Source organism: Rutidosis leptorrhynchoides, chromosome 9, assembly GCF_046630445.1.
Source record: "Rutidosis leptorrhynchoides isolate AG116_Rl617_1_P2 chromosome 9, CSIRO_AGI_Rlap_v1, whole genome shotgun sequence".
NCBI classification, from domain to species: Eukaryota; Viridiplantae; Streptophyta; class Magnoliopsida; order Asterales; family Asteraceae; genus Rutidosis; species Rutidosis leptorrhynchoides.
Genome location: NC_092341.1, coordinates 286,637,387 through 286,651,184, shown reverse-complemented (window position 1 = coordinate 286,651,184; position 13,798 = coordinate 286,637,387). Strand labels below are relative to the sequence as shown.

Here is a 13,798-nt window from a genome sequence, read left to right as displayed (position 1 = left end):
ACAGTGAAACCCTAAGGTTTTCGCTCGAAAACACCTGGTTGTTTCCCCACGTGTTGAATCTGTTTTGGCTCCAAACTTTGGACCATTAGTCAATACCCACAGATATTACTATTACCCGATAGTTTTAGGCGTGAAAAGGACATGTCCTTGACATAATCCCTTGACTTGTGTCATAGAGGACAAAGGACTTATCCTTTTTTGCATAAGCTTGTACTTGTGTGTAAGTTTTCACGTGCTTAGATATTCTCTCTCTTAAATTCAAATTTCTTGAACTTAAAAACATACTGAATCAAGTGTTTTTCAGTCAAATTGCTCGAGAACAGTGTGTAATTTGAGTATTTGCTCAAAAAATTGGGTTCAAAATTTAAAGGATTGACTGAAAATAGTGATTTTTACTGCCTTAAAACCTTGCACGAAAATCTCTTGCTGCTCGAAAATCTTAAGTTTTTGTCTCTTTGTGCTCGAAAACCTAGTGTCCAGATAACTTGGTTTTGCTCGAAAACCACCCTGTTTTGAAGGCTTGGTTTTGTTTGAAACCCTAGCTATCTGCTCGAAAAATTTAGTGCTCTAGAACTAGATAGGTGCTTGAATACCTTAGCTGCTCGAATACAGTGCCTGATCGAAATTTTTACTAGTGCTCTACTATCTTGCCTGCTCGAAAACTTAGGATTTTGATCACATAACTGTCCTGCTCGAAAACCTCCCTTTCTTAATTACCTTGTTGGTGCTTGAAAACATAGTCTGACTTGAAATTTGGCTTTGCTCAAAAACCACTCAATTCATACAAGTGGTTTTACACCAAAACGCTAATTTCACTCAGTTTACACAAGTGATTCTCCACACTGAAATTCTTCACTTAGCAATCTCTTGCTAAAACTCCTCTTTTGCACCACTCAGTTCACACTACTAAGTTAAGATGGCTACTGCAAATCGTGATGCTTTGGTCGTGGGCTCGGATACCCATCCTCCAATGCTGTTCGAGGGACTGTTTGACGAATGAAAAGGAAGGTTTGACAACTTCATCGATAGAAAAGGAGAACAAACCAAATACCTCTGGGAATCATTTCTCAATGGACCTAAGATCTCACTTCACCCTGACACTGGCGCGGTTCTAAAACCCTATGAACTCCAGGGTGAAGAAGCCAAGAGAGCTCAAGCCGATATCGATTCCAGGTCTATTATCATGCAAGCCCTTCCTAATGACATGTACAAGTCCGTCAGCTCTCTGAAATCCGGAAAAGAACTTCTAGATGAAATCACCCGTCAACTGGAAGGATACAACCAATTTGATCAGACAAAACTTGACATAGCTCTTGCAATGTATGAGGACTACTTTCAGAAACCCGATGAACCTCTAAAGGAATGCTACAGACGTTTCTGTGAAGTCTTTAATGAGCTAAAGAAGGTTGGAGTGAAAAAGGAAAATCAAGAGCTGAACATGAAATTTCTGAAGAAACTAAATGCCACTTGGACACCATACGGAAACAACTTTCGTGCCTCCAAAAACACCAAGAAGTACAACATCCATGAAGTTGTAGGGAAACTAATGAATCATCAACCTGATGTTCTAGCTGTCCAAAACCCTAAATCCAACCTCGCTGAAACCAGTGATCCAATGGCTCTGTTTGTTAACAAAAGCTCCACCAAAACCCCTTCCAACCGCTCCAACTCACTCAAAGCAAAACAAACCATTTCCTCTGATGAAGATACATACTCTGATGTTGATGAAGAACATCGAGATCTCGTCAAGGCTGCCACAATGTTCAGCAAGCAACTGAATCTCAGGAGATCATCTGGAGGTTTTAGCAAAAACAACAACAATCGAACCTCATCCAGCTCTTCATACTACAAAAAACCCGAAACCTCAACCACTCAATACCGGGCCCCTGACAACAAGGACCCTGATAATGTTTGTTTTAACTGTGGTAAAACAGGTCACTTTGCACGAGAATGCAGACTAACCAAACGAAAGGATGTCGAGTACTACAAGAAAAAGATGTTGCTAGCCCAAGATGCCGAAAAGGGGAAGGTCCTCAAAGCCTCAGATGATGTTTGGCTAAACTGGTCAGACAGTGAATAGGAGCCCGAACGAGCTAATGTAGTGAAACTCACCAACATGAACCATGCTCCTGACAGTGTTTCTTCCGATGATGAGGAAGAGGTACAACTTTACACCGACATAATTCATGAATATTATAACTCTATAAATAATAGTTCTGAATGTGTTTCTGATGTATTGTAAGCACCCTCTAAGAGACCTAATGACCCACCTTTCCAAATTAATGTGTCCATTAGAGATGAACCTGCTTCTCATAATCATGATAAAATGCTCCCTGAATTGCCTGATATGTATGTTGACAACTTTGCTAAAATGAGTAAGGACCTTAGATCACTTGCTAGTCAAGTTTGTGGACTACAAAATGAGAACCATAGGTTAAAAGTTGAATTGGAAGTCAAAGTGTCAAACAATGCATTCCTAATACTTCAGAAGGATCTAGCTGATAAAGTAACACAATTGAAGGAGCTAGAATCTAGTGTGAGACCGTTACGAATAGAAAGGACAGACTTTAGGTTAAGAAATGAAGTTCTTAGTGAGAAAGTAGACAATGCTGAGAAAGAAATTAAGAAACTCACTGCTTTTAAGAAAACTCTCCTAGATACCTTAGAAGAAAAGATAAGAGAACCACTCTTCGATCTTGCTAAGAAAACCTCTGAATGTTCTAAACTTACCGCACATAATCTAGAGCTTCAAACTCGTCTAGGACAATTTTAAGAAAAGCTCTACAGGACCGAACAGTCTAAGGTTGTTTTAGCAGGACACATCTCGAATCAAACCCTTTTCATGAATCGACCAAAGGACTCCTTCCGTGAGAACAAAGGCCTAGGCTTTGAAAATCCTCTCACCTTGTCCAAAATGGCCAAAGCTGAGCCCTGTCTGTATGATAGTAGATACTTGATGATTGGCCTACCTGCACGACTCACTTTTGCATCCAACAGTGAGGTTGAGGAAGCATTGGCTAAAAGATCAACTAAAATGAAACGAGAAATTGCTCTAATCTATGATAAAATCAACGCTCTTTATTTGAAAAAGAAAAACTCATTTTCATATGAAAGCTTACCTAATTTGTTTAATGAAAGTGAGAGTTCGGAAGGTCAAAAATGTGTTGTCTATTTACCAACTCTGGTATTAGAAAAATACATCATCAGTTTAGAAAAGGAACTTTTCGAAAATAAAATGAATTCTTTTGACAATGAACGAAAATTTCTGATGATCATAAAAGCCATGCAACACCAAATCTCACTCCAAGTGACCACAAATGATCAACTTACTCATGATGTGCATGAACTTCAAAAACAGATTACTACTCAAGCGACTACTTTCTGTGAAATGATTTCAAAGTCCAAAGCCCCTCAGGAACCGTCACCCTTCCACCTTATCGAACCCTCAAATGTTCTTGCTGATTCTCTCGGGAAAGAAATCGTTGACTTAAAACTTGAACTAAAAGGATATAAGAAACATATTGCTCTTATTGAAAAGGAGAACATCGATTTGCAAGTAAAAGTTTTAATGAATCGTGATTTTGAAAAAGCCAAAAAGAATTTTGGTCCAACATTATCACAAAACTATTCTCAACAAAAGGAATCAAACTCAACGAAAGAGAAATTTTTACCATGGGTACCCACTTATTCTCAACGAGTTCTTCCCCCACATCACCAAGGCTTTCTGTGACGACCCGGAAATTTCTGACCAAATTTAAACTTTAATCTTTATATTATTCCGACACGATAAGCAAAGTTTGTTAAGTTAAATCTCAAGAATTTTAAAATGTTCATACATTCATTATAACCTCGACCAAATTCCGATGATTCACGAACCGTTATATATAAATAGATATGTATATGTATATATATATATTATAACTTGAGAATATTAATAAAGTATTAAACGTATAATACTTTATACGAACGTATTTGTTTCAATATGATTTTCGGCGAAATTAAAAAAAAATATATTAAATGATTGAATTATCAGAAACATTGAATTATGATTACAAGTCTCTGTTGAGAGGTCCACTATGATTTGAGAAAATCTATTCCTCTTAACGATATTCAGAATAATTTGTAAAGCTATTTATAAATAAAAACAAAAAGTGTCATTTACGAAAGTTATGAAATGTCCCGTTCTTATTGATTAAAAACGTTCCATATTAATTGATTTCGTTGCGAGGTTTTGACCTCTATATGAGACGTTTTTCAAAGACTGCATTCATTTTAAAACAAACCATAACCTTTATTTCATCAATAAAGGTTTAAAAAGCTTTACTTAGATTATCAAATAATGATAATCTAAAATATCCTGTTTACACACGACCATTACATAATGGTTTACAATACAAATATGTTACAACAAAATAAGTTTCTTGAATGCATTTTTTACACAATATCATACAAGCATGGACTCCAAATCTCGTCCTTATTTAAGTATGCGACAGCGGAAGCTCTTAATAATCACCTGAGAATAAACATGCTTAAAATGTCAACAAAAATGTTGGTGAGTTATAGGTTTAACCTATATATATCAAATCATAATAATAGACCACAAGATTTCATATTTCAATACACATCCTATACATAGAGATAAAAATCATTCATATGGTGAACACCTGGTAACCGACATTAACAAGATGCATATATAAGAATATCCCCATCATTCCGGGACACCCTTCGGATATGATATAAATTTCGAAGTACTAAAGCATCCGGTACTTTGGATAGAGTTTGTTAGGCCCAATAGATCTATCTTTAGGATTCGCGTCAATTAGGGTGTTTGTTCCCTAATTCTTTAATTACCAGACTTAATAAAAAGGGGCATATTCGATTTCGATAATTCAACCATAGAATGTAGTTTCACGTACTTGTGTCTATTTTGTAAATCATTTATAAAACCTGCATGTATTCTCATCCCAAAAATATTAGATTTTAAAAGTGGGACTATAACTCACTTTCACAGATTTTTACTTCGTCGGGAAGTAAGACTTGGCCACTGGTTGATTCACGAACCTATAACAATATTTACATATATATCAAAGTATGTTCAAAATATATTTACAACACTTTTAATATATTTTGATGTTTTAAGTTTATTAAGTCAGCTGTCCTCGTTAGTAACCTACAACTAGTTGTCCACAGTTAGATGCATAGAAATAAATCGATAAATATTATCTTAAATCAATCCACGACCCAGTGTATACGTATCTCAGTATTGATCACAACTCAAACTATATATATTTTGGAATCAACCTCAACCCTGTATAGCTAACTCCAACATTCACACATAGAGTGTCTATGGTTGTTCCGAAATATATATAGATGTGTCGACATGATAGGTCGAAACATTGTATACGTGTCTATGGTATCTCAAGATTACATAATATACAATACAAGTTGATTAAGTTATGGTTGGAATAGATTTGTTACCAATTTTCACGTAGCTAAAATGAGAAAAATTATCCAATCTTGTTTTACCCATAACTTCTTCATTTTAAATCCGTTTTGAGTAAATCAAATTGCTATGGTTTCATATTGAACTCTATTTTATGAATCTAAACATAAAAAGTATAGGTTTATAGTCGGAAAAATAAGTTACAAGTCGTTTTTGTAAAGGTAGTCATTTCAGTCGAAAGAACGACGTCTAGATGACCATTTTAGAAAACATACTTCCACTTTGAGTTTAACAATAATTTTTGGATATAGTTTCGTGTTCATAATAAAAATCATTTTCTCAGAATAACAACTTTTAAATCAAAGTTTATCATAGTTTTTAATTAACTAACCCAAAACAGCCCGCGGTGTTACTACGACGGCGTAAATCCGGTTTTACGGTGTTTTTCGTGTTTCCAGGTTTTAAATCATTAAGTTAGCATATCATATAGTTATAGAACATGTGTTTAGTTGATTTTAAAAGTCAAGTTAGAAGGATTAACTTTTGTTTGCGAACAAGTTTAGAATTAACTAAACTATGTTCTAGTGATTACAAGTTTAAACCTTCGAATAAGATAGCTTTATATGTATGAATCGAATGATGTTATGAACATCATTACTACCTTAAGTTCCTTGGATAAACCTACTGGAAAAGAAAAAAATGGATCTAGCTTCAACGGATCCTTGGATGGCTCGAAGTTCTTGAAGCAGAATCATGACACGAAAACAAGTTCAAGTAAGATCATCACTTGAAATAAGATTGTTATAGTTATAGAAATTGAACCAAAGTTTGAATATGATTATTACCTTGTATTAGAATGATAACCTACTGTAAGAAACAAAGATTTCTTGAGGTTGGATGATCACCTTACAAGATTGGAAGTGAGCTAGCAAACTTGAAAGTATTCTTGATTTTATGTAACTAGAACTTGTAGAATTTATGAAGAACACTTAGAACTTGAAGATAGAACTTGAGAGAGATCAATTAGATGAAGAAAATTGAAGAATGAAAGTGTTTGTAGGTGTTTTTGGTCGTTGGTGTATGGATTAGATATAAAGGATATGTAATTTTGTTTTCATGTAAATAAGTCATGAATGATTACTCATATTTTTGTAATTTTATGAGATATTTCATGCTAGTTGCCAAATGATGGTTCCCACATGTGTTAGGTGACTCACATGGGCTGCTAAGAGCTGATCATTGGAGTGTATATACCAATAGTACATACATCTAAAAGCTATGTATTGTACGAGTACGAATACGGGTGCATACTAGTAGAATTGTTGATGAAACTGAACGAGGATGTAATTGTAAGCATTTTTGTTAAGTAGAAGTATTTTGATAAGTGTATTGAAGTCTTTCAAAAGTGTATAAATACATATTAAAACACTACATGTATATACATTTTAACTGAGTCGTTAAGTCATCGTTAGTCGTTACATGTAAGTGTTGTTTTGAAACCTTTAGGTTAACGATCTTGTTAAATGTTGTTAACCCAATGTTCATAATATCAAATGAGATTTTAAAGTATCATATTATCATGATATTATCATGTATGAATATCTCTTAATATGATATATATACATTAAATGTCTTTACAACGATAATCGTTACATATATGTCTCGTTTAAAAATCATTAAGTTAGTAGTCTTGTTTTTACATATGTAGTTCATTGTTAATATACTTAATGATATGTTTAATTTTCATAGTATCATGTTAACTATATATATATCCATATATATGTCATCATATAGTTTTTACAAGTTTTAACGTTCGTGAATCACCGGTCAACTTGGGTGGTCAATTGTCTATATGAAACATATTTCAATTAATCAAGTCTTAACAAGTTTGATTGCTTAACATGTTGGAAACATTTAATCATATAAATATCAATCTCAATTAATATATATAAACATGGAAAAGTTCGGGTCACTACAAGTTAGACAAAAGTTAGTGGAGAATTGGTTTCCATAATATTCTATTAATCTATTTTCAAACGTACAAAGACGTTTTCAGTTTAAAAATAACTTTATTATTAAAACGTATATAACTTTTATAAATATCTAGAATCACTTTTGACAACTCATTACTTAACCAGTATAATAAATATAACGATATTTATATTTTATTTCATTAAATATATATAACGATTTAAATTAATATTATATATATTTATACGCGTATTATACATACATAGTTTTTACACTTTTACTATACTTTAACTTTACCTTTACTTTACTTTTACTTTACTTTAACTTTAATAATTCACTTTAATAATTCATACTTTAATAATTCACTTTAATAATTCACTTTAATAATTCATACTTTAATAATTCACTTTAATAATTCATACTTTAATAATTCACTTTAATAATTCATACTTTAATAATTCACTTTAATAATTCATACTTTAATAATTCACTTTAATAATTCATACTTTAATAATTCACTTTAATAATTCATACTTTAATAATTCACTTTAATAATTCATACTTTAATAATTTACTTTAATAATTCAAAAATCTATTATAAATAGAATTCAATAGGTTTCATTATTTCATAGAAACTTGAAAATATATTTATCTAAACTCTCTCAATCAATTTATATATATATATATATATATATATATATATATATATATATATATATATATATATATATATATATATATTTGCTCTGTATCTTGTATATATATATATATTTGCTCTGTATTATTTCAAGATATTATTAGTATACATAAAATATTACGACGGAGTGGTGTCCGAGTGATTTCAAAATAGTTTTTTTGAATGAGTCGAAGCTAAGGAAATTATGGGTTATAACTATGGAGGTGATGAGTATGGTTCATGGGTATGCTCGTGAGGTCAATCTAGTGTTTATCATCTCCGTTGCGTCTACGTACTTTCCTGCAATATTGAATCTAAATATTGATACGTTCGTGAATCCGAGGCCAACCTTGCACTTGTTAAATGACGTTATATGTATTTTTACTACGAAATACAGTATTGTGAGTTTCATTTGCTCCCTTTTTAATTGCTTTTGCAATATATATTTTTGGGCTGAGAATACATGCGCTGTTTTATAAATGTTTTACGAAGTAGGCACAAGTACTAAAACTAATTCTATGTGGGTTTAAACCAGAAATATACCCTTAGCTTGGTAACATTAAACTACTTGTCTATGTACGGTAGGTGCGAATCCTAAAGATAGATCTATTGGGCCTGACAAACCCCATCCTGACTATGGGATGCTTTAGTACTTCGAGGTTATTTTAAACACACCTGATCTGGTGTACTTCAAAGGGTAAAACATGAACGTTAAGGCTTGTTACCGGGTGTCTACAACTTATAGAATACTTTTATACACTTGCGAGTGTACATATATTTATAAACGGAAATCTTGTGGTCTATTAATATATTGAAATGATTGTTATGATAAACCTATGAACTCACCAACCTTTTGGTTGACACTTTAAAGCATGTTTATTCTCAGGTATTAAAGAAATCTTCCGCTGTGCATCAGCTCATTTTAAGGATATTACTTGGAGTCATTCATGGCATATTTTGAAAGACGTTGCATTCGAGTCATTGAGTTCATCAAGATTATTATTAAGCCAATTATAGTTGGATGTATTATGAAATGGTGTGCATGCTGTCAACTTTCGTTATAAAGAAAGTTTATCTTTTAAAAACGAATGTAATGTTTGTAAAATGTATCATATAGAAGTCAAATACCTCGCGATGTAATCAACTATTGTGAATCGTTTATAATGTATATGAACGGGTCCTTTCAGTTGGTATCAGAGCGGTGGTCTTAGCGAACCAGGTCTGCATTAGTGTGTCTAACTGATAGTCGTTAGGATGCATTAGTGAGCCTGGACTTCGACCGTGTCTGCATGTCAAAAGTTTTGCTTATCATTTTTGTCGAAAATTGCCTGCTTATCATTCTTAGTCTAGACACGTCTTACTGCATTGATTGCATGAATAGTGTATAGACAAAATTCATATCTTAGCGTATCTGCTAATCCATATCTTAGCGTATCTGTTACTGTAAACTTTGCCTGACATATCCCGTAAATTCCTCCGTAATCTACGAAATCTTTTATGCTATATATATAGATATTCTATGTAATTAGAATACCACCCGATAGCTGAAAAATCATTTCATATCGAAAAATCCTTTATTCAATCGAACGAAATGGAATTCGTCATTAGTTCAAGTCCCTCGAATTCCGATATGGAATCCCACTCAAGCTCCGAAAGCAGTGTGACCGGAATGGATCAACCAATTAGCCATCATCTATTCTGGATGAATTGGGGATAGGTTCGTAGCCTCCTCAATAATTGGAGACAAGAAGAAGGTGATCCCTTCCATCCACCACATTGCCCTCTTGGCGATGAACCTGAAGCACTTACCGGCGAACCGGTCCGAAGCACCATTTTCTCTCTCATTTCCAGAGTTTCTCGTCATGATTATATACTACATCAAATTCTAGATTTTATTTATCCGCTCGTCCGAACCGACAATCACCCCAGTGTAATAGAAGAAGTCAACGCGCTTCGCGCTCGAGTAGTGGCTTTAGAGAATATGGTGCAAGGGTTACAAACACCAACAAATAACGAAGTATTAATTCATAATTTCAATTTTATTGAATAAATACTCCGTAAAAGTTATGTAATTTCTAAAGTCTTTAGGGATTATTCAGTTCTAGTTTCAACCGTAAATCAAATGAGTTTAATTTAATATTAACTCATTAAATCTATGTTACATCTGAAGAAAATATGCACATATATATTTTCATAAAGACTGTAATAAAATTCTGTTGTACAAAATATTAATTGTGAAATTTTTTTTAACGGGTAGGTAATACCCGAGAGATATATAAATTCACAATTAATATATTACATTTTTCGAAACTGATTCAGCAATCAATAACTATACTCCCTACTTTCACAACAATATCCATTCTTTCATATAAATCAAAACAATCATACTCATTCAAATTCAATTACATATTCTGATTTTGAAATCGCATAATTCAATTCGAAATATAACCAGTATCATCACTCTTAGATTCCTATATCTTTCAAAGCTATACTTTGACTTCAAAACTGTGTTAGAACATCATATGTATTAACGATTACAATATGTGCTCAAACCCTTCGAAATTCCTGAAGACACTTCAACTAAGGAACAATCGAGATGATGATCCAACCACATGTTACCCACAGTTATACACCTGAAAAACTCTCAAAACCCAAGTCATAGTTCGACACGTATCCGTGTTAGACCCTTTGGCATTTACTAGCTAACATAACTTTTCAATTCCGTTTAAAAATAGACAGTTTTGTCACAGCTCCAGCAAGTCAACTTCGACTTCTCAATCAAAAAAGTCTTATTATAACCTCGATAGATACGTTGCCCTTTCGCCAACGTTACCGGGGAATCGTTTACATTCACCACATTAGAAATAAACTTACCAACAACTTAACTGATCTTTGACTTTCCAAAAAAAAAAAAATCATTATAATTATCGAAACCCTATCATATACTCATTCGTACCTTATAACAAGAATTGCCATACCAATTATTGAGAATCAGCAATCAGTATTTTGAAACCTCACAGCATGTCTACATCAACAATTACATATACACACAACGTCTACCTCCAAGACTTACATTCTTTGAATGAGAAATTTCTGAAAAACACCCTAAACTGCGAACCAGTTTTCGAAATTTTAAAAAATGCTGATGAAGCAGTAAAAACTGTAAACGACCTTAACAGTAAAAAGTTGGATGATAAAGGATAGTATATTGGCAAAGCTCAGAAAAAGAGAAGATTTGGAACTGGAAAACGGATTGAGCAAAGTATGAAGGAGGCTGTGGACAAATCACAAAGGTTGAACCTGCCTTCAAAGAATCCAAATGATTCAGTACTTGCTGAAGTCATTAACGAATACCTTGCTCCTGACTCTAAACCCCTGCGGACAATATCCTTCATCATCCTCTGATATTAGACATTCTAAGATATCATCGTATCTTTCATTATAAATATCATCCATACTTCTGAAGATATTTTTATAATTATTCTTATCTGAAATCATTTACCTCTTCGCGCTATCTGTATTATATCATAAAAGAAACTATTTTAGATTCTAAATTCTGAAATATTCGAGTTTAAAATAGGAATATTCTTGAAGAAGTGTTGGGAGCTGAAGCATGAGTTAGTATAATATAATAACACTTGATCAACGTGATTATATTACAGTAATTCATGCTGAGTTTCTAAATGGAACATGATGATTCACAGATCATAACGTCATCATGTGCTATGTTACACGACTCTTGTATTCTCTTTGATCTATAAATATCAAGAAAATATTTCTTGATGATTCGGCCTTTTCCAAGGTATTCTGGTAATTTGACAAGTCAAGATCGTGTCATTACAATTTCCTTCCTAGAACATTAACAATGTTCATTCCGAAATTTATATCTGCAAATTCTGGACCATTACAAGCGGTGCTTAATCGCAAGAAGAAGAAACGAAAGGATAAAGCTCCGAACTAGAAATGGGAGTATAAATCATAGCAAATAGAAGAGAGCATTAACTGTGGATGACAATGATTATAGAAGAAGCAAGGACTTTGAAATATAAGGGAAGATATAAAACCCAACAACAACCCAGAAATCACAAACCGTATATATCAATGCATATAGCAATATAAAGACACGGGAGAACTAAAAAACACTATAAAACCAAGAGTATAGTAGAAGTAAATAGATTCTTCCGGAGGCAGATGAAAAAGAAGAGCGACAGATATGAAAGTGAGGAGTATATCAAGAATCAGCACTGGATGAAGCATATTGACAAATACTTTAAAATATGAGTTGAGAAGGTGTGAGTTGTAAGAAAACAAATGAGGTGGATTTATAGTGAAATATCAGACAGAGAAATCAAAATGGATTATCGCATTAATTCGAAGAGGATCATAATTTCCTTAATCGCCGAATAATCAAATCCAATATAGATTACAAAGATTTTCTTTTCGGAGATCAATCGTGATGACGTCAAAAGATACGACGAATCACTATTATCTTATTTCATTCATTTACGATAACTTCACTCACACGCTTCGAGTAATCGAATTATTTTATCCATTCTTCTTGAACATGATAAAACTCTATAATCGTTATAATAACATTCTCATTGTTAGTCATGACGACCTCTATCAAATTTCGGGGACGAAATTTCTTTAACGGGTAGGTACTGTGACGACCCGGAAATTTCCGATCAAATTTAAACTTTAATCTTTATATTATTCCGACACGATAAGAAAAGTTTGTTAAGTTAAATCTCAAGAATTTTAAACTGTGTTCATACATTCATTATAACCTCGACCAAATTCCGACGATTCACGAACCGTTATATATAAATAGATATGTATATGTATATATATATTATAACTTGAGAATATTAATAAAGTATTAAACGTATAATACTTTATACGAACGTATTTGTTTCAATATGATTTTCAGCGAAATTAAAAAAATATATATTAAATGATTGAATTATCAGAAACATTGAATTATGATTACAAGTCTCTGTTGAGAGGTCCACTATGATTTGAGAAAATCTATTTCTCTTAACGATATTCAGAATAATTTGTAAAGCTATTTATAAATAAAAACAAAAAGTGTCATTTACGAAAGTTAGACAAAAGTTAGTGGAGAATTGGTTTCCATAATATTCTATTAATCTATTTTCAAACGTACAAAGACGTTTTCAGTTTAAAAAGAACTTTATTATTAAAACGTATATAACTTTTATAAATATCTAGAATCACTTTTGATAACTCATTACTTAACCAGTATAATAAATATAACGATATTTATATTTTATTTCATTAAATATATATAATGATTTAAATTAATATTATATATATTTATACGCGTATTATACATACATAGTTTTTACACTTTTACTATACTTTAACTTTACATTTACTTTACTTTTACTTTACTTTAACTTTAATAATTCACTTTAATAATTCATACTTTAATAATTCACTTTAATAATTCATACTTTAATAATTCACTTTAATAATTCATACTTTAATAATTCACTTTAATAATTCATACTTTAATAATTCATACTTTAATAATTCACTTTAATAATTCATACTTTAATAATTCACTTTAATAATTCATACTTTAATAATTCACTTTAATAATTCAAAAATCTATTATAAATAGAATTCAATAGGTTTCATTATTTCATAGAAACTTGAAAATATATTTCTCTAAACTCTCTCAA

General features: G+C 32.1%; 1 protein-coding gene across 1 annotated transcript; it reads left to right on the top strand.

The window, feature by feature from the left end:
- The first annotated feature begins 916 nt into the window (after nt 1–916).
- LOC139868834 (uncharacterized) lies at nt 917–2,080 on the top strand. Its single transcript, XM_071857176.1, has 2 exons — nt 917–987; nt 1,030–2,080. Exons 1-2 carry the CDS (start codon nt 917–919, stop codon nt 2,078–2,080), a joined length of 1,122 nt encoding a protein of 373 aa, XP_071713277.1.
- Nucleotides 2,081–13,798: the final 11,718 nt, after the last annotated feature.